This window comes from Pipistrellus kuhlii, unplaced genomic scaffold (genome assembly GCF_014108245.1).
Source record: "Pipistrellus kuhlii isolate mPipKuh1 unplaced genomic scaffold, mPipKuh1.p scaffold_m20_p_11, whole genome shotgun sequence".
Lineage (NCBI taxonomy): Eukaryota > Metazoa > Chordata > Mammalia > Chiroptera > Vespertilionidae > Pipistrellus > Pipistrellus kuhlii.
Genome location: NW_023425416.1, coordinates 50,662,180 through 50,689,372, shown reverse-complemented (window position 1 = coordinate 50,689,372; position 27,193 = coordinate 50,662,180). Strand labels below are relative to the sequence as shown.

At 63.6% G+C, this 27,193-nt stretch overlaps 1 protein-coding gene and 1 non-coding gene across 6 annotated transcripts; one reads left to right on the top strand and one right to left on the bottom strand.

Annotated features, from left to right (window-relative positions):
• Positions 1-70: 70 nt before the first annotated feature.
• POC1A (POC1 centriolar protein A) lies at positions 71-26,173 on the bottom strand. 5 transcript variants are annotated; one of them, XM_036432146.2, is made up of 11 exons: positions 26,041-26,173; positions 22,897-22,981; positions 22,017-22,188; positions 21,503-21,682; positions 20,316-20,423; positions 19,515-19,630; positions 17,509-17,642; positions 15,546-15,614; positions 14,289-14,384; positions 6,889-7,035; positions 71-652 (listed from the first exon to the last, which is right to left on the bottom strand). In XM_036432146.2, the coding sequence occupies exons 3-11, from the start codon at positions 22,175-22,177 to the stop codon at positions 554-556; spliced, it is 1,110 nt and encodes a 369-aa protein (XP_036288039.1). In that variant the 5' UTR covers positions 22,178-22,188; positions 22,897-22,981; positions 26,041-26,173; the 3' UTR covers positions 71-553. The 5 variants fall into 5 exon arrangements, with proteins under 5 accessions (XP_036288039.1, XP_036288036.1, XP_045435475.1 ...); XM_036432143.2 differs by lacking the exon at positions 26,041-26,173 and adding an exon at positions 25,849-26,003; XM_045579519.1 differs by lacking the exons at positions 6,889-7,035; positions 26,041-26,173 and adding an exon at positions 25,849-26,004.
• Positions 23,838-23,962, top strand: LOC118715811. Its single transcript, XR_004986964.1, has one exon. It is a non-coding gene; the product is annotated as a small nucleolar RNA SNORA40 (small nucleolar RNA).
• Positions 26,174-27,193: the final 1,020 nt, after the last annotated feature.

Here is a 27,193-nt window from a genome sequence, read left to right as displayed (position 1 = left end):
TTTGCCGAATGGGCCCCGGGGCCGGGCTGAGGAGGCCGTCCTCAGAATGAGCCATTTCTACGACCACCTTGTGAAGTCTGTTTAATGTTCAGATTTGTTTGCCCTGTGAACAGAGGGAGAAACCAAAGCCACCACAGGCTGGCGTGCTTGTTCCTGGACCCACTGAGCCAGGGCCGCACGGGCATCGGTCGGAGTCAGATCCAGGCTCACCCGCCAGGAGTCCCGCCCAGGCTGAGGCGGACAGCGGCCCGGGGCAGAGGACATGGCCCGAAGGCGAGGGAGCAGGTGGCTTGGGGCCTCAGGACTCAGCTCCGACGCAGCAAACATCTCCCAGGGGCTCCTGCGCTGGGCCGGACACGGTCCCTCAGGCCTGTGCACTGCGCCGCCGATGGGCGTCATGGCTAGGCGGGGCCGCCAGGGCGGGCAGAGGCAACACCCCTGGGCTTGGGACGGACCTGATTCGTGCCGAGTTGAACCCCGTTTATTTACCCGAGTCCCACAGTACAAACCCGCCCGCCACCCCGAATCAACGAGCTCCTGATTGCACCCCCGATCACGGTGTCACTCTCTGCATGATTAGCCGCTGGTTCTCCAGACACTGCTTCAGCTTGTCCTCTGTCAGCGTCAGCCGCTGCTCCAGGATGCACACCGTCTGCAACAAACAGGTAGGCTCAGAGGGTGGGCTGCCCTGGACCTGCAGCCAGCTCTGCCGCTGCCCAAGGCCAACTGCCAGCTCTTCCCTCGCAGGGGCTGGCTGCATCTCAGGCGGCTGCTCGGACAGCTCCTGCCCTCCCACCCACCTCCCGGCTCCGGATGCTGTGCTCTGATGTCCTGGGCCAGGCAAGACCCCGCGAGGGAGGAGGGGGCAGGTCCCACAGCCCCACCAGACAACCCAGGTCAGGAATCCCTGGTCCTGGTGGCCTGGCGTTTAGGCTGGAGTCTGGGGCAGAGCCACCTCCTCATGAACCACCGGACACCAGCAACCACCTTCATCCAAAGGTGAGGGCACGGCGCCCGCAAACGAAGGCCCCACACCCCCGGCTGGGACCACTGAGGCCGGGCCCCTGGGGAAGACCAACTCTCATGTCCGAGCCCTATCTCCTCGGCGACGGAGGGTGGCTGAGCTCACGGCAGCCCTGGAGCCTGAGGGGACAGCACGCGGCCCACAACGCCTGTCACCACGGCGGCTTCCGAGGCTGCGCCCGTGCTCCCAGCACGATGGCTGGCCTCCACCGCCCGCAGCTGCTGGGCTGCACGTCCTTCGTGGGCCAATCAGCAGATGTGGCCTGGCTGGCGTGGCTCAGTGGTTGAGCATCAACCCACGAACCGGGAGATCACCCACTCAACTCCCGGTCAGGGCACACGCCCAGGTTGCAGGCTCCATCCCCGAGGGGGGGGGGGGGAGGGCGTGCAGGAGGCAACCGATGCATGTTTGTATGTATCTTTCCCTTCCTCTCTCTCTAGAAATTAAAAAATAAGACTCATGGGCCCGCTCTGGCTCCGGACAGTGGGTCTGGGCGCTGGTGCGCTCCCCGGAGGGGCTGGCCCACCTGACACCGCACCCCAGCACTGCTCAGCCGACCCAGGCCGGCCCTGACATCTGCGCCCCCACTAGGGGCGCCTGAGCGTGCCGGCCTGTCTGCTGTGGGCAGCATCGAAACGGGTCAGATAATAACAACCTTCTATGAATGTTCCCTGTTTGGCTGAGGCTTTCCCCAGAGGTTTCGCCACCTTCCCCGAGGCTCCGGGAGGCACTGGCCTCCGTCCAGTACCTTCGCGTAACGCTTCGAAGTACGAGGCCTCTGGGAGGGCGCGTCCCGCTCCGGCTGCTGTCAACCCTCCAGCGCCCATACTCCACCCCTGCAGGGGCCCGCACCCCCTCCCCCCCGCAGGGGCCCGCACCCCCCCCCGCAGGGGCCCGCCCCCCCCCCCCCGCAGGGGCCCGCCCCCCCCCCCCCCCGCAGGGGCCCGCACCCCCTCCCCCCCGCAGGGGCCCGCACCCCCTCCCCCGCAGGGGCCCGCACCCCCTCCCCCCCCAGGGGCCCGCACCCCCTCCCCCCCCGCAGGGGCCCGCACCCCCTCCCCCCCGCAGGGGCCCGCACCCTCACCCCCCACACGGGCCCGCACCCCCCCCCGCAGGGGCTCGCACCCCCTCCCCCCCGCAGGGGCCCGCACCCTCCCCCGCAGGGGCCCGCACCCCCTCCCCCCCGCAGGGGCCCGCACCCCCTCCCCCCCGCAGGGGCCCGCACCCCCTCCCCCTGCAGGGGCCCGCACCCCCTCCCAGGGGCCCGAGAAGTGCTGCCGTGGGCTGAGCAGACCCAGCCCGAGAGGCAGAGCTGGACTGGGATGTCACTCCTCCGGCGCGGGAGGGTCTGCATCTCGGAAAAGGTGGTGGAAACAGCCCCTGGCTGGTCCAGACCAACCAGCATTCCTTAAGTTTCCACTGGCTGCTGAGACACTCAGTGAGCCAAGCTTCAAACTCACTCTGCATCCAGCTTTTCTGCAGCCCGGACTCCGGGCCCCGGCGGGGGGACCCCGGGCCCCGGCGGGGGGACCCCGGGCCACGGCGGGGAGACCCTGGGCGGGGGGACCCCGGGCCCCGGCGGAGGCCAGCCTGCCGTTCCTCCCCCGGCCCTCCCCGTAATGTTCACAGGGACCCTTTCCAAACGCGGAGGCAGAGGGTGCCAGGCCACAGCGTGGGGGGGGGGGGGGTGCCGAGGGGACCCAAACCGAGATCACGAGCCAGGGGTGTCCAGCATGACCCCCAGGGGAATCCTCCTGGGAGAGGCTGCCAACCCCCCGCCCGCCCAGCGGAGCCGGTCCTGTCCTCGGGCAGCATTACCGGGCCAGCGCGCCTCCCTCACGGCTCAAGGTGCGTAGGACGCCTCCTCTGACACCTGAAGGGCTGAGTGCAGCACAAAAATAATTGTTTATTTTTAGTCCCAAAGAGCCATGGTGAGACCAAGGCGCTGCCCCATGCCGGGCCTCGGCAGCCGCCAGCATCTGGCCCCGAGCGGGGAGCACAAGGCCTGCAGGTCCGGCAGACCCGCTCGGAGCCTCTCGCTCTTCTCTCTGGGCACGGGGTTTCCAGAATCTGCCCAGGACAGGCTCAGGGTCCTGGGGGCCCCGCTCCCACAGTCCCCCACACCCACCAATGGCCCACATCGGCCAATTCGGACGCCCCGTGAGGGCCAGGGCCTGGGTGTGCTGGCCCCCAAGTGGCCGAGGGTGAGCCTCCACTCCCGGCGTGGGTGCAGGGCTGAGCTGTGAGGGGGTCGGGGGCGTGGCCATGGCCAGGATTCTCCCTGGGCTCCGGGAATGCAGGCGGAGCTTGTCCTGCGGAGGCAGTCAGGTGTGTCCCGAGGAGGACCCGGTAGGAAGAGGGAGCGGCCCAGGCCCTTCATGCCGCCCTAACCCTGACCCTGTCCAGCTGAGCTGGGCGCTCTCCCTGGGCTGGGCCTGTTCCTCTGGAGGCAGGTCTGTCCTCACTCTGGCAGCTCGTTCTCAGTTCTCACTTCCACTTCCTTTCAGGCCTCTTTCTCACCCCCTTCGCACGTGTGGCTGTTTGGGTGCAGGGTGTCAGTCTGGCCCAGGGGGACTGAGCTCCGAGGAGAGCCTGGGCCCCTGCAGGACCTCCTGCTCCGGGCTGACGCCTGGCTGGCAGCCCTGGAAGGAGAGCTTCGGCCATGACGGGGCTTGGAGGCCAGTGGTCACAAGATCTCATTAAGTTTGAGATACCAAGCTTTTAAAATAAAAATCAAATGATTAAAAAAAAAAAAAAAAAAAAAAAAAAAGACACACTCCAAGATGAGTTGAGGGAAATGCATTGCAAATAAAATACAGCAGGTGCAAAGGCCCTGGGGCAGAGCAGAACATGACAGCCTTACAAATGCCAGGAGACGGGATGGGTGAAGAGGGAAGAGAATGCGGTGGCCACAGGAAGGGGGAAGGCAGCTCTAGGGCTCTAGCCAAAAAGGGACAGGAAAGGGGATGCCTCTATGTCAGAGCAGGCGGAGCCGGGAGGGTGTCCTGCAGGCCGGAGTGAGCTCTGGGGAAGGAGCTGGGCCTGGGCCTGCCCGGCCCCACTATCAGCCGGGAGCCGGGGGAGGAACAGGCCCCTCCACGCTGACCAAGGGCGCGCCCTCCCTCCAAGCCAGGTCCTTCCAGCAGCTGCTCCTCCTCCCACGGCCACGGCCCCCACCTCCTGCGTGGCCCACGAGCTGATGTCGTGGGAAAACTGGAGCCGTCACTTCCACAAAAGCCGGAGGGGCCAGGGCCACCCACCGGCCCCCTGACGTCACCCACTCCCACACGCCTCAGGTGCTGCCACGTGCAGCAGACAAGACTGGCTCCCAGGCCCCCAGGCTGGCGAGGCCACAGGACCGGTCCTTCTGGGCTGGCTGAGGGCAGAGCTCTCCCCCAGACGGACGTTTGGAGGAAGGAGGAAGGAATGACGGTCAGCCAGCCCCTCTGTCCCGTCTCTCAGACCTCTGGCCACGGTCTTACAAATGCTTCTGCGGGCACAGCCTGGCTCTCGGCTCCCACTGACCCCTAGGCCCGCCATCTTGGGACTTCTCCGCGCCCACATCCCGCTCCAAGCAGGGCCCTTAGGTTGCACCGGTTCTGCGGACAAAGTTCCCGCCTGGCCTCCTTGGACGTGGACACAGGTGGACAGGGCGCTGGCCCAGATGCCGATGGAGGCCCAGGGCCACCCTCCGCCCACTGCCCCCTCAAGCGCCTGCGGGGCTGGGGCACAGTGAGGGGACTGAGACTGCCTGGAAGGCGCCAGGGCCGCGTGTGGCTGCACATGGCTCCGGACCTCGTACCCTCACGAGGGCCATGGCTGAGCTGGGCCCCTGGGAGCTCTGGGCCCCGATGGGGCGTGATGAGGCCGGAACACGCCAGCCTGTGGTCGGCCCCGGATCCTCGGGGCACGCGGTGGTCTGGCTGCTTCTGTGACGGAAAGTTCCCTTTAATCATTCCCAGGCTGCGGGTGATTGTGCTCCTCCGAGCCCCCAACGCAGGAGCCAGATTACTGGGGACAGAGGGTGCCCGTGTCCTGGGTCTCAAGGAGAGGGCACAGTCACCGGCACTGGTGCCAGGCCAGAGAGGCAGCAGGGCCGGCCACTGGCTCAGCACCCGGCTGACTGTGCCTCCCAGAAGGCCAAGCTCCCCTTGTTTCAGCGCACAAAGGGGAAATGTGGAACTAATCTCCCTCAGCACGGTTTACTTCACGGGGATTCCAAAGATCGAAAACAGATGCAATCAAAGGGGCTCTCTGCCGGGGGTCCAGTGAGCCACCAAAACAAAGGCTGCTGGCCAGCGCCGCCCGCTCCTGCGGCTCCCGCTCCCGCTCACTGCGTGTCTGTGTGTGTCTGTGCGTGTCTGTGCGTGTCTGTGCGTGTGCGCGCACGGGAGGGCGGGCTGCCTCTCAGCCCAGCCGCCCAGACCACGGTCTCAGCCCGGGGCAAAGGCCAGCGTGCGCGGGCAGCTTCCTGAGCAGCCTGATGGCAGCAGCAAGGGGACGGGCTTCCTTGCTCCGCCGTCACTGGCCGCCTCTCCCAGCCCAGCTCCTGCAGGATAGGTGCACGCTGAGTGCCGAGTGCCCGAGCCCTGGGGCCTTCCCACCAGCGCGCTCGCCTGAGCAGCCCATCCAACAGAGACCGGCCAGGACCCCGGGGCAGGGTCACGGTGTCTCGAAGCTAAGGGGCCATCCTCGCCAACGCCCCAGCGGGCTCCTCAGTGACCACCCTTCCCAATGCCAACAGGAACGACCTTCCACGCGCACCCCAAACACAGCCACAGGAAGCATTCTTAGCGTTTTACTCCTCTGGCTCCAAGGGAGCTATTTTTAACCGTCTTCTCAGACTTCCAAGTCTGAGGTCTATCCTCCAAAGTCCTCATGGAGTCCACCTCCCGGCCCGGCCCCTCCCCTCCCCTCCGATGCCTGAGTCTCAGGCCTGCTCCCCTCCCCTCCCCTCCTATGCCCGAGTCTCAGGCCTGCTCCCCTCCCCTCCCCTCCCCTCCCCTCCCCTCCTATGCCCGAGTCTCAGGCCTGCTCCCCTCCCCTCCCCTCCCCTCCCCTCCTATGCCCGAGTCTCAGGCCTGCTCCCCTCCCCTCCTCTCCCCTCCCCTCCCCTCCGATGCCCGAGTCTCAGGCCTGCTCCCCTCCCGCACGGGCCTTCTCAGGCGCACAGATGTCTGACGATGAGCCGCAGGCCTGCCCACCCGTCCGTCACTGATGTCAGCCTCTCCCTCCTGCCTTTCCCTCCGTGGGTCCAGGGGAGCAGGGGCTCCCTCCCTCGCTCCAGGCCAGGGCAGGGAGGCTGTGGCCGTGTTTGTCACAGAAGCCAGGGTCCTCTGCGTCCCACCCACACCCTCACTCCACTGGAGCTGAACGAGAGGGGGCTCTGCACCCGAAGCCAAGGGGAGGGGCTGAGGACCTTTAAAGCTTGCCTGTCCGCCCCACCCTTGCTCCCCACACCGGCCACGTGGGCTTGGCTCGGGGCCTGGACATGCTCAGGGCCCCAGGCTGCAGGCGAGCTGCTCGCTCGGCCAGGACGCTGCTCCCCAGGATGAGATGCCCGCTGCCCCCCGCACTGCTGGCGGGGGTGGGGGGGGTCCTTTACCGAAGCTACTGCCCTGCAGGCTGAGGAGCTGCGGACCCACGCACGCTCACGGGTGGGCCCACGTCTGTCCTGCGATGAGGGTGGTCAGTGCCATAGCCCCAGCCAGGCACAGGCCAGCACCTCCCACAGGCTGCCCTCCTTCAAAGCTCACCACGGACACGGAGGCCGAGCCACGCCCACGCCCCTCACACACACGGGGGCTCCGAGGACAGGGGAGGGCCAGCCGGACCAGGCCGATGTGGCCCCGCGGCGTGGCTACCTGGGTGAGGACGTCCAGCTGGCCCACGATGTGCTCCAGCGTGCTGGTCAGCGCCTGCGGCGAGCTGGCGGGCTCCCTCGGCGGCGGCACGCTCTGCGCCGACTCCTGGCTCCTGGCTCTGCCCGGCAGGCGGAAGTCCACGTCTGGCTGAGGAGGACAGGAGGGCCTCAGTCCCGGCCGAGTGTGGAGGGACACTGAGCGAGGATCGCCCTGCAGAGGGCTGGGACACCACGGCAAGTGGAGGAAGCGAGTCCGCTCGTTCAGAAGGAACGGCCACAGGAGGGAGCCCCTTCGAACAGCCTGGGGGGAGCAGAGGCCCTGGGCTGCCCCTGACAGGGCTGGGTTTCTGCCCAAGATCCTTCCGACCCCGAATGTAGAAGACACCTCCCTCAGCCCCAGCACCACTGCGGCAAGTGGCTTCCGGAGACTGAGGCCGGTCCCCATGTGGCCCCCAGCCACCGCCCCGCGGACACAGCGGTCGGTACCCGTTTGGTCTTGGAACCTGCAATCCCTCTTGGATTCGCCCCTGTGGGAGGGACGTGCTTCCATGGGCCCAGCTGCCCTGGGTCTGACACTCTGGGTCACCGCCCCCCAATGCCTTCCGGGCACAGGGCTGAGCACAGCCAGGCCCCCCCGCAAACACACTTCAGACAGCCAAGCACCCCCTGAGGCATTCCTGTGCAATGACCCCTCCCAGGCAAAGGGCCTGCAGCCCCGCCTGGCCATGACCCCATGACCCCACACCGGCACTCCAGCACCGAACCCTGCATCGGCACTTCAGCACCGAAAGGTGGCATTTCCCCAAGAGCTCAGCAAGCAAGCGACCAAGCAGAGCTAAGATGGCGGCAGCGTGGGGAGACACCTATCGGGAACTGCACCGGCGCCTTGCTGAATGTCAAAGGGCAGGAGCCGCCTTGCCTGGTGGCGTCTGTCACGACTAAAAGCACACACGCACACACCTGTGGAGCTGGTACTGTAACAACACAGGCGAGTCTGCGAGGAACCGGACTGAGCGGAAGGAAGCGGACTGCGAGGACGTGGAACCGCGGTCCCTGTGTGTGCGGCTGGCGACGTGCGGCCTGTGACAGCTGGTGCTGCCGCGGCTGGAGGGGGCGGGGTGGCTGCAGGAGGCACGAGGGAACTTTGGGACGGTCACTCTACGCCGACGTGTGGTGCCTACATGCCTGTGTGGCCACTTTTGCACACGTGGATGTTACTCTTCACATATTATCACGACTGGCTTTTAAAACCGCAGTGACAACGACCTGCCGGCCACGACACCAGCTGCCGCCGCTGTGCACCCCGCGTGCCAATCGCTCTCAGCGCCAGCACAGTGGGAAGGCCCAGCTGCAGACCCGAGGGCGGCCCATGAGGTCCACCCGGGCTGGGGTTCAGCTCCCCAGGCAGAGTCAGCACCACACCTTAGAGCTTTGGTTCCCAGTCGTCAGGGGAGCCGGTGTCCGGGCAGCGCGTCCCAGCAGCGGCTGTCCAGTCTGTGGACATCAGGCCGCAGCCACGAGGGGGGCACACACCTGGCCAGCAGCCAGGAGCGACTGGAGTTCCCATGGGGAGGCCAGGAGCTGACCCGACAGCACCCCGCTGGTGGGTGGGCGGTAACTAACACCTGCCCCAGGCTCTTCTCTTAAACCCTCACCCCGGGCCCTGCCCTGCAGCAGGCACGGGTCCGCGGCCTGAGCTGGAACATGGGCAGGACAGGGAGGGGCCCAGGCCCGAGATCTGGGCTCTCACTGGTGCCACCTCCTTCGGCGACAGGCAGGGAGAGCTGGCCACTGCCCGCGCAGAACACCAAAGCACTCACCCTTCCCAAAGCGGAGCAGAAGACGGACGTGCGCGCGCGAGCGCACACGCACACACACACACAAACACACAGGAGGAGAACTGTTCAACCGAGTCTTTCGACCTCAGTCCAAGTGTGGGTGCAGAGGCTGGAGGCCAGCTGTTCCCATCGGCACCCCAGCCCCTGGCCTGGCCATCGCCCTCATGGAAGATAAGGGCGCCTGCCTGGCCGCCTCCCTGCTCGCTCCTGGGCACTGGCGAGCAGCAGGCGCAGGGCACTCGCTGGGCGCGCCCTCGCCGCCACCTTCCGTGGAAAACAGCACCCTCTTCTCAGTCCGCGCTCACACACTGCTGGATCCCCACGCGGCCATGGGCTGGATGCAGGACAGCCTTGTCTGCCCTGTAATTAGGGTTCCGGCCTGGAGTCCAACAAGAGAAACTTCTGGTTCTAAACATAGCCCTGAACTCAAGAGGAATTCTGGTCCTTAAAACCTTTAACTTTTCAAAAAACAAAACAAAAAAAACCTTCAACTTGCCCACAACCCCCGGAGCCCGCCTGCTGGCTGTGAGTGCAGATGGCAGTGCTTCCCGTGACCACCCTCTGCCCGGTGAGGGCGGCCCTTCCCAGTGCCATTTTACACACACACACACACACACACACACACACACGCACGCACACGCACGCACACGCCCGAGGGCTCTCCGCTGGCGCTGAGCACCTCGCTCCCACACGGAGCCTGGGCCACCACACAGGAGCTCAGGCTTCTGACCAAGCCCACGTGTTGATGCAGGGTTTTTTTAAAAAAAATTAGACCGCTTTAAACTAATGTTAGGCTTAGAAAAAAGTTGCAAAAGTGGTAAAGAATTGTCATCTATTCTCCTCCCAGGTCCCCCCAGTATTTTTTTAAATATATTTTTATCGATTTCAGAGAGGGAGGAGAGAGGAATCAATGATGAGAGAGAATCACCCATTGGCTGCCTCCTGCACAGAACCCACTGGGCATGTGTCCTGACCAGGAATCGAACGTGACCTCCTGGTTGATAGGCTGACGCTCAGCCAGAGCCTCGCCGGCCGGGCAGGTCTCCCCGGATTAACATCTTACATAGCCATCAGGATATAGGTCACCCCAGGAAATCAACTGGGTCAATGGCATCAGTCAAACCGAGGGTCCCACTGGACGCCCCAGCTTTCCTGCCAACGTCCTTGGAGCCACTGGCCCAGAAGCCACCAGGCCCTCAGGCTGTGTCAGTGGCCTCGCCGTCGCCTGCTGCAACCTGTCACTTCCTCCGTGACCTCGTCCTCCGTGGCCTTGGCGCTGTGCGAGAGTCCTGACCCGCTCTATGGCCTGATGTCCCTTCGTTCGGGTCTGGTGTCCTCACAAGCGGGGTGAGGTCATGTGTGGTTGACAGGAACACCACCGAGGCGGCTCCTGCGAACAGGACCGGTCTGTGTGGCGATGACCTCTGCGGATGTCCCCACGCCAGGTGGCACGCCCGTGTGGTTCATCTCGGGGGCTTTGGCTCTGGGCGGGAACGTGCGCGGCCCCGCAGAGGCGCGTCTTGCGAAGAGGAGCGGCAGAGGGACCTCTGGCAGCCGCCGAACAGCGGCGTGTATTTATATCCCGCTGCAGACGGCTCAGGGCACTGCTGCGTGAGTCTCTGAGAGCCGGAACAAAGGCTGGCTATTTTAAACTCTCCTGCACTTAGCTCAATGGAGAGATGAGAGGCACCGGCCGCGCCGGGCATTGCTCCCAGGCCTGGCAATTCCTATTTCATGCAGCATCTCAGGACGACAAAGCCTGCCAAGACAGATAACCCGCTGGCCTGCCTCCCCTGCAGAAGTGTGGGCTGCGGGCTGCAGAGGAGCAGAGCCTAGCGCCCCCTCTCCCCGCTGCCCGAGGGCATCCCCGGGTCTCACAGCGCCCTGTCCTAGAAAATGCAGCAGCATGGGGCTGGGTGAACTCAGGTTACATCACCTCTCCATCCCCCTGCAGGCAGCGAAGAGGAACAGCGCCCAGCGGATGCTGCCCCCCCCTCCGGCCAGGCATCTGGCAGGAGCTGGCCACCAGCGGGCACACCTTCGCTAGAACAAGGGCTCCTGGGCTCAGTCACACTGTCCCAGAGGACAGAGGGGGCCCTGAAGCTCCCCAGCCGCCACAGCGCACCTCTGACCAGCAGGACCTGTGTGTGTGTGTGTGTGTGTGTGTGTGTGTGGAGGGTGTTTCTCGGTCTCCGCCGTCCTATCAGACACACACATGTGGGAGATGTGACCACGGACCAGGCACTGGTCCTCAGGAACTGGTAATTTTGTTGGCGGTGACAGAGCACGGCCGCTATACAACGAGGAATGCCTTTGCTCGGGGAAAGGATACATCTGGGCCAATGCACACCCTCCGGCTCCCCTGAGGGACGGGACGCGTGGAGCGCTGCAGCCAGAGCCGGGCTCCGAACGCTGCTCTCCCCTGTGCTAGCTCAGAAACCTATCCTTATTGTTTTAATAATAACAAAGAAGGCTCCCGAATGGTGCAGAGCTGAGGCCACAGTGGGACCCCGAGAGGACGCTGAGGCACAGGAGGCAGACCTGCCGCATCCACATGAGTTCAGAGCGGCCCCGGCCCTGCAGCAGAGAAAGCCCGAGGGCACCTGGTGTCCAGTGAGCCCGCAGCCATGTCTGCACCTTCACAGACACTCAAAGAAAAATCTCCATGGAAACTGTCTATTCTGACTTCCCCATGGTAACCAATGAGAACATAAACACGAGAATTACCAACACCCTGCACCACATGGGCCAGGCTGCCATCCAATCTGGAAGACAGACGCTGCAAAGGCTTATCCCCACTGACAACGAACAGGACGGAAACTTCTCGTCCAGAAACGCAGATCCCGGTCGCTGCTCAGACCACCCCACGCCATGCCACCCCCCCAAAACCAGGCAAGACAGTCCTCCATTTAGCCAGGGATCTTCAAAATGCCAAAGGACATTTGGCAAAGCCGCCTCTAGCCTCACGCTGCCCACGGGCACGTCCCTGAACTGACATGCTGAGCATCCTGCTCCAGACACGTGCTGGGCCCCGGCCGACAGAGGGAGGCTTCTGAGGAACTGCCTCCAGAGGGGCTGCCCCGCGAGCAGACTGCCGAGACACAGGCAGGCGATGTGCGGAGCTGGGCCCTGGGCCCTGACACCAACACTCTCCCCAAAGCCCTCGCATGTGGCTTCCTCCGACGCACCCGCTGCCAAGAGCCCTGAGCCGCCTGCGAAGCCCAGGGACCAGGAATTGGGAGGAAGGAGGGCTCCCCTCCAAGACGTGTGAATCGGGGTTCATTCCCGCTCCCAACACCCACCGCCCTCACCTGCCAGGCGCTCCCTCAAACCCACTTCTCTCCCTGGAAAGCAAGCGCCAGCCAGGAGCCTCCCTTGTCACAAGGGGCCCACGTCTGCCACGCTCCCTGAGGAAGCGATCTGTGCTCCCCCCGCCTCAATGCGGGCCCCTGGGACGCCTGAGCCTTGGCACCTGCCCTGAGGCTCCGCCTGAGCACAGGTCCCGAGCCCCAGCCCGGAGACGTCCGGGGTTACCACCCCCTCGAGGGCTGGCCCTGGGCGGGAGGCAGAGGCCTGTGGGCCTCCCCTTGGGTGTGAGCACACAATCGCCCTGACGGGGGGCAGGGGTCATCCAGCTCTCAGTGGGACAGGAAGGAAAAGGAACATTGTAAAAATAGCTAGCGCTTGCTGAGCACTCGCCAGGTGCCAGGCCCGGGGCCAATGGCACTGGCAGTGCCACTGGGTGGGACGTCAGCAGGGAGGCCCGGCTCCGTGTGGTGAGGAGAAAGGGCCTGGGCCCTAGAGGGTGAGGACAGCCAGCCCCAAGAACTAAGTGGGTGTTCGGTTTTACCGAGTTACCCAGAATTCTCCACTCCCCCTCCCACAGCCTTCCTTCCCGATTGCATAACAGCTCGGAGAAGTGTGGAGGGAGGCGAGAACACATCAGAGCAGATGAGTCTTTGCTCCTCGGAGTGACTTTAAAACGCTTCCGTGGCTGAGGCAGCGTCAGGCCGGTGGCAGCTGGGACTCGAGGGGCAGGTGCCAAGTCCAAGGTCAGCCAGGACACCGTGGTCCTCAGCCTCAGGGGCAGGCCCGGCTGCAGATGCTCGCGGGCTCACACCCTCCGGGAGGCCTCCCGCTCGAACCCTCCCACCTCGCTCCGGCCTCCAGCTTCCTGCCCACCCTCAGCCCTTCCCCTGCAGCCCCCGGGCCGACAGCTCCCCAACCACAGCAAAGCCCTCACCACAACTCGGCCCAGAGGAGAGAGAAGGGGTCCCGTTGTTCACGCTCTGAAGGCTGGGAATGGCTTTGCTTTTCACGTGGAAAGCGCCTAAGAATAAGCTGTGTCCCCCCGAGGCTGGAAACAGCTGCGCAGCGAACAGGCCTGTTCCCAGCGGCTTGGGGCGGCCTTTGTTCCAGCAGGAGCTGACCACCTCAGAGCCGGTCCCGGGCAGGGGTCCGGGCAGGGGGCTGTCTCGGGCTCATGGGGCTGCCCGCCCTGTCTGCCCCCAGGAATTGAAGACCCAGCCCCTGGCCCGATGGGCTTCCTAGTCCTCAATGCCCGGGCGTGACTCTGGCTTCAGGGCCAAGGCCCTGGAGTGCTATTCGGAGCCGGGTGTGGGGTCAGACCCCAGAGCCCACATGCTTCCCTCCATTTGAGCCCCCATGGAGATGCCCACCCTGCCCTGTCCTGCTGGCTCCCGCCCACAGGCCTCTTCCCAGGTGACCCGAAGCGACAGTTCTGGGAAGCAAGGGTGCCCACCCCATCCCTGAGCCAGGACGGAAGGACGAGAGGCCACCTGTCCATGTCCCTCTCCTGACAACTCCAAGAGGGTGCGGGTCCTCCCCCTGGTGCTGCCAGCCTTCCCGAGAGAAGGCTGGATGGGGAGGGCAGGAGCGTGGGGAAGAGGGGGTCCCTGTAGCCAAAGGTTGGATGGCCCCGGCTTCCTGGTTCTATTCTGGGCAGCCTGGGCTCGCTGGGGCCTTGGACAAGCCACTTCCTGTTGTCAGCCAGCTTCCGGGCTGGGCGAGGCCACGCTGCCTCCGGGGCCGGAGGGAGCTCCCGGCCTGCGGCCCCTGGGCCTGAGACCCTCCGGCTCGCAGCCTCGGCTTCAGTGTGGGCGTCAGCAAAGCTGAGTGCACCCTTGTTCAGTTACCCATTCCCCCAATCGTCACTGACTGTTTGAACTGGAACACGAATCCCTCTCACCACCGCGGCACTGAGGTGGCTGGAGGCTGAGGCACTTCCTTTCTGCGGTTTAACAAAGGGAAGTGAGAACCACAGCCAGCTGAGGCTGCAGCCTGCACCCTCCAGGAACGGGGCCTGGCCCGACAGGCCCCTGGTGCCTCGGGCCTCACCCCGCAGGAGTAGGTGCCGTGGCAACACCCTGCCCAGTGGGCCACCCGGCCCAGGCCCCAGCGGCCCGCCTGCCCTGCGGCCCTCACCACGAGGGCTGAAGAGTATTCACTAAGTGACAAGGTCTTACTAGTCCCGCCGTCTCCGAGCCCAATGCCCTTCACTGGGACCGGGCGGCCGGGCTCACACCCGCCAGCAGCCACTTACCAGGTTCCGGGAGGAGCTGGCCAGCGCGGCCCGAGGCCTCTGCCCTTTGGCAGCGTCTCCGTCATCCACATCGAAGTTGCTCTTCCAGACCATCACCTGCGAGACAAGCAGACAGAATTAGGGGAGACGTCCTCACCACTCCTTCATGGAGAAGATGGGCCCACAGCACCCCCACAGCCCTGGGCCCGAGGCAGAACAGTGGCCCCACCTGACAGACACCCCAGCTCAACGCCGAGACCTGCCCCCTCCACCACTGGCCGGCAGGTGCTGGCCCCTGCCTGGGCTGTGCCGGCCGCTGCACCGCCTCCTGCTCAGAGGCCCTCTGGCCTAATTGTCACCAGGCCCCGACTTCCTCCAGAGCACGGGGCACTGCCTCATCTGTCCTTTTTCCTCACCTGTCACGTCTCCCCACTAAAACAGGGGTTCCAAGAGCGGTGGCCTTGCCTGCGGCCATGAGAAGTGGTGGACGTGTGGGCTCCATCCCAGACCACAGGAGTGAGGATCCCAGTTCCACCCACCTCTAGGCAAGAGACTCAACCTCTCTGTGCCTCAGTTTCCTCATCTGTGAAAGGGGCACAGTCCTAGTTCCCCCCTCACAGGGCTGCAGGGAGGCTCACAGCTCGGCACAGCATTGGCACCAGGAAGATGTGGGGGCTCCGGGGCACCCCGGTTCTGCTGAAACTGTTTCCTCACCACAGGGCGGGGGACGAGAGGGCTGCCCACAGTGTCGTGTGGACCACGTGAGGCAGAGCTCCGCCCACGGCCTGCACCTCGGCTCGCAGTAAGGGCCCTCCAGTCACCTCATTCACACACGCTCAGGAGGAAGAAGTGGTTAGAGCTTTGGTCTAGCTCCTCCCTGGCAGCAGCCAGGTCCCAGGCTGGCGTGAGCGGTGAATGTTCCGAGACCCTGCCCTGGGGGTTGGCACCTGCTCTGGGGAGGCCAGGGCCCGGGGTCCGAGCACCTGCCCAGCTCCTGCCTCTGTGGCCACTGAAAGCCACGAGGAATGCAGGCCCCGCCTCCCTGAGCCCCCCAGCCAAGATCGTCGGTCAGCACCCCTCAGCCGGTCCATCGGTCAGCACCCCCTCAGCCGGTCCATTGGTCAGCACCCCCTCAGCCGGCCCATCGGTCAGCACCCCCCCAGCCGGCCCATCGGTCAGCACCCCCCCAGCCGGCCCATCGGTCAGCACCCCCACAGCCGGCCCATCGGTCAGCACTCCTCGGTCAGTACCGGGGAGATCCAGGCCCTCCTTACACACCTGCTCGTCGGAGCCGCCCGAAGCAAAGTACTCCCCCGTCCTGGAGAAGGCGACAGTGGTGGCCGGACCCTGTGGACAAGCGAGAAAGCACGCAAAGGTCACCCTGGACTCCAGGGACAGCAAGAAACTGGAGCTGAGCGTCCGCAGCCACGGACAGAGCGCTGATGGCCTCATTTGGCCTCGGTCCCCATCCCAGGCATGAGCGCCATCCCGAGCCCTCTGCCAGGATGAAGGCAGGTCCGGGGCTGGAAGGAGAAGGACAGCCCACCCTGGCAGTCACGCTGGGCTGGCACCGTCCCCACTTCCCGAGGCGAACAGCAGCCCGAGGCAGTGACCGATCTGGGCCGGGGCAGCGTCTGCTGAGCTGCTGTGTCCCGGGGTGGCCGAGGCTGTCTGCTGTCCGTGGCCAGGACATCCGCTGCCAGCCCTCCCCCAGGGGCTGCAGGCAGGGAGAGGTCAGGCCGACGTCGGGGTGACTCAGGTTGAAACTAATGAGCTGTTCTCCCCCATTTTTTTAAATCCTTACCTGAAGGTGTTTTTTCCATTGATTTTTAGAGAAAGTAAAAGCGAGGGAGGACGGAGAAGAGAGAGGGAAGGGGAGGGGGAGAGAAAGGAAGAGAAAGGGAGAGAGAGAGGTGAGAGAGCCACATGGACTGGTTGTCTCCCACACCTGCCCCGACTGACCAGGGCCAGGGACTGAACCTGCAACACCCATGCCAGTGCACGGCTGCCTCACCTCCGCAGGCAGGCCCCTGTGGCCACTTCCCCGCCCCGCGAGGCCCCGTATGCACAAGCTGCAGTACATTGTGGATCTGAGCCTGGGATTGCACCCAGCTCCCAGCGCAGACAGCAGCCCGGGGCAGGGTCCGGGCTCAGCCGTGGCTGCCTGCCGCACGGTGGGCCAGCTGGGACGCGTGGAACCATGTGAGGGTCCCCATGCCACTCAGCCACTCCACGGCGACACGACCACTGCACAGCCACAAACACCAGATCACTCCCGCCCACACCCGCCCACACCCGCTCCCAAATAGCTCTGGGACTCACACCAAATGAGTGCAGCTTGAGATGCTGCAGAAAATACAGAAAAATCAGCCTCTATTTCGAGTGCATTGCCTCCCGCTGCCACAGCCACAGGCTCCGAGGGCACAGGCTGAGGGCAGCGCGGGCGGTGGGAGAGCCCTTCTTCCCGGTTTCCCTGCTGCAGCGAAGGGTGCTGCGGGGAGGCTCCTGGCAGCCCTGACCCCCAGTCTGTCCTGGTACAGCAATAGCAGGGACTCCTCTCCTCCTGCTTCTCTGGCGGGGCCGGCAGACGGCACAGGCGGACTGCCGAGCTCAGAGGGCACTGCACCCAGCCGGCCCGGGGCCCTCGGATCCCTGGCCTGGCCTCCGGGACTCTGCTCTGGGGGAGAAGAGCCAATGGGCCAGACTCCTAGGGGCACAGCAAGCAGACCTGCAGGCCCCGGCAAAGCCCACTCAGGTGTGCAGCCACCCCACATAGCCCAGGGGTTCCCACACAGCCGCCCCCGAACAGCCGCTCCGAGCCCAGGAGTTCCTGCACAATCACCCCCCGCACAGCCGCCCCCAAACAGCCACCCCGAGCCCAGGGGCCCCTGCACAGCCGTCCAGAGCCAAGTTCCCACAGATGTGCGGTCTCCCTCCTGCTCATTGTTTGAGGCTCCCAGGCAGCAGTGCCTGCAGAGCCTGGAGAAAGGCCGTGGCTCCAGGGCTCCACTCCAGCAGGACCACGATATGCCCAGGGGCTGAGGGGACAGGCGGCATTCAACCAGCCCAGGAGCCGGACAACCACGTGCTGATGCCGCCTGCCGTCCTACCCACTGAGCCCGTCCCTCCGATGGAGGGCGCAGGTCTGATGGGCAAACCGTTCCTGCATCTCACCTACCCCAGGCAGCGAGGGGACCAGACACTGCCGCCTGATGGCCTCACTCCGCGGCACAGCCCTCACCTGGTGCCCGTGGAGCGTGTAGAGCAGCCGGCCCTCCAGCAGGTCCACGATCTTCAGGGTCGAGTCGCTGGAGGCCGTGACCAGGTAGTTTCCCGATGGGTGGAAGGAGAGGGCGTTCACGGCGGCGCTGTGCACTGGGGAGGGGCACCCATCAGCGTGGCTGGGCGGCCCCGGGCCCCGAGGCTGGGCCGGGTGGCCCCGCTCAGAGCTCGGGGAGAAACACAGGACTTCCCAGGGCAGCTGCTGGGTCCGTGCATGTCACGGGATGCCCTGCAGGGCTGGTGGGGGAGGGCCGTGAGCTGGCCGGAGCGGGGAGACTGCACTGCCTGACCAGCCCATTTGGTCTCAGAGCCATGCCAGGGCGCAGCTGGCTCACAGCTGCAGTAAAACCCGTGGCCGGCCTGGGGGAGGCTGAGGCCTGGGGACAGGCACGGGGCGCCCTAGCTAAAGCTTCCCGCCAGGCCAGGCCGAGCCCTCAGGGGCCTGGGCCAGCAACAACTAGAATCAACTTGGTGCCAGGAGCCCAGCGCGAGATGGACAGAAGCCAGACTCAGGGGCCCTCACCCTCTTCATGCTGTCCCCTCCCCCCCACGGCACTGCTACAACCTCTGCTCCAAACCCATCCCGGCGGGACCTGCTCCGCTGACGCTCAGCCCCACTTGGACATCGGGCACGGAGAGCCCACCGCCTGCCCCCCAGGCCCACTGCTTCCTGCCGCGCAGTTCTCGGCACTGGTCCTCAGGTGCCTCCCATTCCTCACTCCAGGGAGGCGGTCCAGCGCTGCAGCCAGCCTGCATCTTTAGAACTGGGCCACAGCTTGGCATTCAAGGCCTTCCTTCCCCAATGGATGCCCACCAGCAGACCAGGCTCCCGACCCATCAGGTGGGCCACACTCCCAGCACTGCATGGCCATCCTCAGGAGCCCTGTAACCAGGGCACCAATGCCATCCCTCAGACAGGGGCAGCCTGCGCTCCTAACCTTGCACCTCCCTGCTCCCTGTCCAAGCCCTTCTGGCTGATGCCAGGGCTCCTGTGCTGCCCACCTTCCCCAACGTCCAGTTCAGGCCTGGAGCAGAAGAAAGGCCTCTAAGCCTGATGGGGGAGGGGCGTGGCCTCCAAGTAGAGGGCAGACCCCCAGGACAGCTCTAGCAGTTGCTGTTCTAGAAGCCTCTGGAAGGGGCATCATCAGTGAGAAACCCCAGGGCTCAGCGGAGAAAACGGGTTCCTGTGGTTGGCCCTGCCACCTGGTGGTCGCACAAGGTACTGCAGGCCTTGACCAGGGAGCCGGCCTCCTGACTCCAGACAGACCTGGCACCAGCAGCACCCTTGTCATGGTCACTGACATGGACTTCCCTGGCTCCCGCTTCCTGCCAGCACTCTCCAAGCTCTTCCACGGACCAACTCTATCCTCTCAGCACCACCTGCGAGAGCCTGTCATTGCCCAGGAAACTCAGAGGGGTTACGACCCACCCAAGTCACAAAGCCAGGACACGATGGGGGTGCAGAGCCCCTCCTCCACGTGCCTTTCAAGGCCACCCGCTCCCCCTCTTGGAGGCCTGTCACTTTGGTTACCCCAGTAAGTGCTGTCCTCAAGCGTCTGAGAACCCACTAGGAAGGGCTTGTTGCTCTGAACCCCAGGCTCACACCTTGTTCATACGTGCCCTTCCCGTGTCCAGGTATGAATCTTGGAAGTGAGCCCATGAACGTTAAACTTAGTCCCCTTCGCAGGCCAAGGGCTGCCAGCGTGGCCCTGGAGGCGGAGCCTCCACCACGGGGAGGCAGGGGCACGGGCAGCGCCTGAGGTGCCCGGAGAGGGGCCCTCCCCACCCGGCCCTGCAGCGAGCACGCGCCTCTGCCGCTCATAAAGCGGGACAAGAGCTTGTCCATCTCCTGGCCAAGGCTCCCGCCCTGATCCTGCCGGCCCGGGCTGCTCCCTGCCAGGGCTGTCCACAGCCCCCGGGGAGGCAGAGCCAGCGCGGCGCAGCCCGGGGTGCGGGGCCACTCACGCTGGTAGTGCTGCAGCAGCCGGTGGGTCCGCACGTCCCACAGCTTCACCGTGTTGTCCATGCCGGCGGCCGCAATGCAGGTGCCGCTGGGGTGGAAGTCCACGTAGGTGACGAAGCTGGAGAGACAGGGCCATCAGAGCCTGTGCTCTCTCTCTTCTCTCACGCTGCCCCAGAATGCTCCCCCCTCCGTCTCTGAGCAAGGAGGAGCGGTGCCAGCAACGACCGAGCAAGGCCAGCACACCTAAACACAAGGCCCGAGAGCAGTCTCAGACCAAGGTCAGCCGCTGCTCGGGCTCCGAGGCAGAGACGGCGCCCTCGCCAGGGCTGGAGGCAGGCAGGCCTGCCCGCTGAGGCCCACGCGAGGGCCAGCAGGGCCTGGGCCCCCAATGTACCCGGGCGGGACACCCGGAGGTAGCATGCCAGCTCTCAGGCGGGCTCACTGGGAGGGCAGGAGCGCGGGTGCAGAGGAACCCAGAACAGGGAGTCCGCTGAGCTGCAGGCCCTCCTGCTCCCGATGACACGGCAATGGGAAGAGCCCCCACCGTCCGCTGCTCACAAAGCCACCACCGCGCGGGGATCACACCCACGTGCTTATAGGGCGTGTGGGTTCAACTGCATTCACAGACACCACAGTTCTGAGAAGCAGAGGGTGAAAAGTGGGGCCCCAAGAATTACATGCCCTGGGGTTAAGCTCCCCCCTCATTGGTAGGGATGGGGCTGGACAGTGAGCCAGGGGGTGGCAGAGCCGGCTGCCTGGCCCGCTTTCCGGAAGCTCGGCAGGCGGAGGCGGCAGGGACTCACCCGCCATGCTCGCAGTACGAGTGCACACACTCCCGGCTGGTCTTGTCCCACAGCTTGACAGTCTTGTCGTCACTGGCGGACACGATGAGCAGCCCGTCGGGGGAGAACCTGAGTCAGACAAGCAAGTCACACCGCAGGCTGAGCTGTCACAGCGCCACACCTCCCACAGCCCCCTCCTGCACTGCGCTACCTGGGCCCAGGAACCAGCGGCTACATGCCTTGCTCTGACCAGTGACCCTGGGCCACAGCTGGCCCTCTGCGAGATGGGCAGGCCCGCGCCTGGCGGGAAGGGGGGAGGAGCCATGTGGGCGCGGACTGCTGGCGCTGTCAGTGTCAGGGTGGCCTAAAGCCCGTGATGTTCCAGGTCCGAGTCTGTGACTCCCAGTGGGTCAGCAACGCACAAACTGCAGCAACAACGTGGGGGTTCTGGGCACCTGATGGCGGGACCTCAGAGCCTCGGGGACCTCCCAGCACAAGGGACCGGGTGCCCTGGAGAGCATGTAACTTGCATGGGGTCCCAGAACACAGCCAGTCCCTGACCTCCGACTCCCATGGTTCCCAGTGTCCCACACCCCACCTCCTCCACTGGGTCAGAGATCTGACAGGTGGCTGGAAGCAGGCACAGTTACGGCCTCCGAAAGGTCCTCTGGGTCACCCCGTCCCCTCAGCACTGCTCCCCACATGGGGAAGGCCAGCGAGAAGCCTGGCCCCATCCCACAGACCTGAGCAAGACACGCCCGAGCAGCACCAGGAGGAAAGGAGGCGGCCTCGGTGCCAAGGAGGGGCTGGACCCAGCTCTGCACACACCCACCCTATGCCCGGGGCAAGATACTGCCCGGTTCTGAGCCTCAGTCTCCTCAGGCAAACAGTGACACCCTCCTCCCCAACGCCCCGCCCAGGACTGCCCGGAGTCAGAGGGCGGGGCGGCCGTGCTGAATTCATCTTATCGCTGTTGTCTTGCCCTGGGCTGTTTAAGCCCTGATGTCAGTCACCATGACAACCGGGTAACTCACTGGTCACCCATCACTCAGTATTCAACAACTCCTAATGGAAGCGGTATTATCGTTCCCATTTCCCAGATGAGGAAGCTGAGGCTCAGGAAGATCAGGGAGCGGCCAGCTTGCCCCGTCAGGGTGCCGGCGCCCGGCAGGCCCTCTGTGTCGCCCCCACCCCCCCAGGCGGCTCACTTGGCACAGCGGACCCAGTTGATGTGCTGGCTCAGGGAGAACAGGAACTTCTGGCGGTGGGTGGACCACACCTTGACGGTCTTGTCGTCGGAGGCTGTGACGAGGGACTGGCCGTCGCTGCAGAAGTGGACGCTCCGCACCGTGGCTGTGTGGGCTCGGAACACAGTGGACTCACCTTTGCTATGAGGACAGGCGCCCAGAATCAGCAACAGGAGGGCCTCCCCCTGGGAGCCCTTCCCTGAGTCTCCACGCCCCCCACGCCCCCCACATCCCCCACGCCCCCCACGCCCCCCACATCCCCCATGCCCCCCACATCCCCACGTGCAGCAGCAGCCAGTGTGTCGCTTCACAATGGCCAGGGTCAGCCCCCCTTCCTCCGAGGCCTCAGCTCCCGACAGCGCCCCCTGGGGAGTGGGGGATGTCCCGCAGTGACCAGCCCTGACCAGAGGGGTCCGGGCGGGGACAGCGCTCCCCAGGGCCCCGGATGCAGACAGGACCAGAGTCCGGGACTCACACGTTGGGCACCCAGAGGCGGACGGTCTTGTCGCGGGAGCCCGAGGCCAGCAGGTGGCCGGAAGGGGAGAAGTTCACGGAGGTGACGGCGTCCTTGTGGCCAGTGAAGCGGTAGGCTCGGGACTGGGGCTTCATGTGCCAGACCATGAGGCACGAGTCCATGGAGCCGCTGGCTGGGAGAGCGGGAGCCCGTGACCCTCACTCTGGGGCCTCGGACCCAGCAGGGCTTTGGGGTGACAGGGACAGGAGAGCAGCAGCGCCCCTGGCCCCACGGGAACAGCCACACCCCTGGTGAATGCTGCCAGGGCCTGGGAAGCAGGCCGATGGGAGCCAGCCCTGGCTGCAGGTCCCCAGACACCCCCCGAGGGCACTGAGAGCCTTTGGCCCCGCAGAAGCCATGGGAGGCCCCACATGAACCAAAAATGACTTAGTTTCCAAGGCCAGCAGCCTCCAAGAGGGGACTGGACCCTGAGGTGAGGAGGGAATCTCACCCATAGAAACAAGCAAACGCCCGCTGCGTATGAACCCCGAGCGGCCACGCTGGGGGCTAAGAGGGGGGTGCTGGGCCTGCTCCTCACCCTTCCCTCTGCAGGCTGCTCCTCGGCCCACATCACCGAGGACACACTCAGTGGAGACTGGAGGAGGAGGAGCCCGATCCACAGGCCACATCCAAGGGGAACCACAGACCCCAGGCCCACCCTCAAAGGCCCCCAACCTCTCTGAGCCTCACACCTCGCAGCCCAGCACCCGAGAGCGGGCTGGCCAGAGCGCGTCCAGAGGAGCACGTGGGTCCTCGCAGTGCCCTGCTCCCCAGCCTCACCTCCGGGGGACACCAGCCTTCTCAGTGCACAAGCTAGTGCCAGGACAGGACGGCTCCTTACCCAGGTGCTTGGTGTTGAGACTGAAGTCCACACAGGTAACTGCATCTCGGTGGCCCTTAAAGTGCCTCTCCAGCGAGGGGTCCTCCTGGGGAGACGTCAAATGTGGGACAGCTGGGTGAGGAAGAGGTTTCTGGGCCGGGGGGGGGGTGGTTTACAATACTCACAGCTTGACCCTATATAAAGAAATTAGTGGCCCAGTGCACAAAATGCCTGCACATTAGAAAGGGATTAATTAGAAGAAATAATTTAATATTGCCATTTGCCCTTTCTCTATAATAGAAGTGTCAGAGATGAAAGAAAATTATTAAAATGTATATGAAAACCTTCCTCCTGTCAGAGTCTGGGCTCACCATGGCACCCAGAGTCAAGTCCCTGCCCACATACATGCACCTCAAAATGAGACCCAGACCCGGCCGGCCGGCCAGCCCGCCCCCCCCCCCCCCCCCCAATTTGGGCTAGATCCAGACCTGGCCAGTCCCACCCTTGTCAAGCTCTGCCGGGCAGGGGGATAGCCTCAGGTCCCCTGGCCCAGTGCTGGGGTGAGGGGTGCGGCCTGAGGTCCCTAGTTAAGCCCCAGGGGGCGGGGGAGGGTGGCCTCAGGTCCCTGCTGATTGCTCGTTAAGGCTCCTTATGGGAACTTGGCCTCAGCTGTGGGTGCAGCCATCTTTGTGGCAGTGATGGTCAATTAGCATATTCCCTCTTTAGTAGATAGGAACCTAAGGAACCCACTAAAAGACTATTAGAACTAACAATTAAGTTCAGTAAGGTTTTAGAATACAAAATCGATATATAAAAATCAATTGTAATTTTGTATACCAACAGGAAACAATATGAAAGTCAGGTAACAGTTCTGTTTATGACACACTTTAAAGATGTAAAATAGGAATAATTTAACAAAAATATCAGACGTATCCAGTGAAAACTATAAAATACCATTGAATAGCACTTATGTTTGTTTTTGTAATTTGTGGACAAAAACTACATACAAGTGCTAAAAATAAAGCCTCTTTTGCAACCCAGAACTCATTGCTCAGTATGAGTTTTGATACATATAAGAAAGAACATAATAATAAAAATAAAAATACCATTGAAAGAAACTTAGGGGGAAAAACCAGGTAAACAGAAAGATAGCCCATGCCCACCGCTTGGGAAACCTGATATTTTTAAGGTGTAAAATCCCCCAAATTGTTCTACACGTTCAACAGAACCCGATGAAACCGCAGGTGGCTTTTTTGTTTTGTTACAGAATTTGACAAGTGGATCTAAAATTCGTATGAAAATGTGAGACAGCCAGAATAGACAAAATCTTAAGTCTTTAAAAAAAAAGAACAAGAAAAATGAGCCCCTGTAAGCAGCAGTTTGGCAGTTCCTCAAAAAATTAGTTATTTATCAAATGACCCAGCAATTCAAGGTAAGCACCTGAAAGAATTGGGAACGTGCTCACACAAAAACCAGCACACCAAGGTTCCGGGCGCTTCAGTCTAACGGGCAAAGAGTGGACAAGCCCAGAGCCTCCAGATGAGTGGGTCAACAAAATGGGGCCTGTCTCCGCGACGGAACCTCAGCCCAGGAGGCACGGAGCACCGACACGCTACAACACGGGTGAGCCCAGAGGACATTCCCAGTGAGAGAGCCAGACTCACAGGCCACGTTCTGTCTGACTCCATGTACAGAAAATGTGCAGAAGAGACAGAAAATAGGGCAGCGAGGGCCAGGAGCTGGGGGTGTGTGTGTGTGTGTAACAGGAAGGGGGTGACTGCTTACTGGGTATGGGGGCTTCTGAGTTGACAAAAAAGTTCTGGAATGAGACAGTGATGACGGCTGCATAATAAACACTGTGAAGTCACTAAAAACCACTGTTTTCCACTTTAGGAGGGTGAATTACATGGTACATGAATAACATCTCAGTTACTTTTCTGAGACCGAAAGAGAGAAAACGGTGCCTTTCAGCAGCCCCCCACCTCAGGCACCCATCCCACTGCGCAACGGCCTGTGAGCTCAGAGGAGAGTCCTGGCGGCATCGCCACCATCTCTACCCAACCCAGCGCCAGGCCCCGGGTCAGGGCCCGCTCAGGAAGCCGGCAGACATTGCTCCACGAGGATGGTCCGACCAGGAGTTTGGCTCAGGCCCACGTGGGAGCCTCTGCATCCAAGGACAGCTCCCGCTTAGCACCGAGATCGCTGCCAGCTGCAAACACCTCCCCATACCCCAAGCATCACCGGGGAGCCCAGCAGGGCCAGGCCACCCTACAGAGCGGTAACCAGACCAGCCCAGCTCCGCCCCCAACACACCTGCCCGCCCCCAACACACCTGCCCGTACTCCTTTCAACAACAGAGGGAGTGGCAGCTGGGGGAGGGCCCCCAACAGAGCAACTGCCCTGCCGTCCTCTCTGAGAAGAACAAGAGTAAGACAGTGCCCACCTCTAGGCTCCCTGGGCAGAGCAAGTTCAGGTTCACCCCTGACCCGCGGACCCGGACATGTCGCAACACCCTCTCCGCCAACCCCAGGGACAGTGTGGTTCATCCCCCCCCCCCCCCCCCAGCCCCCAGGTGGTTTGCATTTACTGGGAACGAAGGGGGGGGTAATCCTGCGGGAAGAGCAGACTAGGGGCCAGAATGCCTGGGTCCTCGGCTCACGTCAGTCCCCAGGTGCCTACGGGGACCAACAGGCCGCCACCCAGCCTCCCGGGCTCTTGGCCCAGCCGGGAGGCCTGCAAGTTCAAAACCACCCCTCCCTCTGGCCTCCGCGGGGACGTTCGCCGGCCGCCCGCACAGGGCCTGGCACGCAGGAGGCGCCCCGACCCTGCGCGTCCTGCAGACGGGGAACCGGGGCCGCCGAGACGGGCTCGGAGCCCGGAGGCCCCCGTCCCCCGCAGCCAGGGCCCCGGCCAGGGCCCCACGGGCCGTGCGCGGAGACTAAGGCCCGGCGGCGGCCGCCAGCAAGCACTTACCGCACAGGGCGCGGCCATGGCGGGGCCCGGGCGCCCGAGGCGCCGCAGGAGCCCGAGGAGGCAGCCGCGGCCGTTGCGGCGCGTTCAGTTTCCGCGCCCCCAACCGCCGCCAATAGCAACGCCGGTCGCGTCCCCTCGCCCCGCCCACCGCGGTTAAAGGAGACGCGGCGCCTGGGCTAGTTGCTCCCCTACCGGAAGCAGAGCTGTAGGGCCGGCTCCACGGCCTCCGCTCCAACCTTGGCCAGGCCAGGCGGCCTGTGGACGGCGCCGCCCACGGCCTCTGGCCACCGACGCTCATCCTCCCAGGGAATTTCCAAAGCCCTGGTCCGGGCGTTCGCCCCACCCGCCCGTAGCCCGGTCGAGCCGGCAAGCACAGCTTTCTGGGAAATGCAGTTCCAAGACGGCCGCCACCTGACGTCTGGAGGGAACTGGGACTACGTTTCCCAAGATGCCTTGCGGGCGAGACTGAGAGCCGTGATTAACCGGCGGGGCGCTAGCGGTAAGAATCCCGGAAGTGAGTTCTGGTCTGTTTACCCTCTTAAAGCGCTCGCTTGGCTGGGTGTTCGCTCAGCTCCTTCTTAAGAGCCAGCTCTTCACCTTTCGGGAATTCCTTCAATGGGTCGCTCCTCCGAACGCGCTGAAAACAAATGCCGATTTAACAAACACACCTGTCGCTTGGAATCTCATCCGTGGAGTGAGAGACCCAGGTTCCATCCTCAATGCTCCCCGTGTTTCGTGTGCGACTTCACACGAAGTGACCTCCGCTCTGCGGGCCTCGGTTTCCCCTTTGTCATGGGAGGGAGTGGGTGCACCTGGCCCTCTCCAGACTCCTGAGCCCTGAGAAGCCCCTTGTAAATTAATCACATGCTTCCACGGGGAGGAGGCATCCAGGGGCCTGGCCACCAGAGGCCGTTGCTGCCCGCTTTCTGCGGTGGGAAAGCCAGGCACCTCCCAGCATCTTCCCCACCTGGAACTGACCTGGACCGCATGTTTCCCAATCTTCAGGAAACCTCTAATATTATAGATGAAACTATGCCCCGCCTATAGGAAACTTCTATGAGTTTATTTGAGCCACAGAGTTCCAGGTCGTGCAAAATCTCAGCGATTGAGAAAATGCTCGGAGAGTGGCAGTATCGCAGCTAATTTATACATTAGGATCAAAGGAGACGCTACATGAACTCCACTGGAGGGAGATTACAGAAGCGGCAGAAAGCAAAGTGGGGAAATCTCCAGGACTGGATAAAAAGGAAAATGGAGAAACGCATACCTCTTCTTCTTCTTTTAATATATTTTATTGATTTTTTACAGAGAGGAATGGAGAGAGAGAGCTAGAAACGTCGATGAG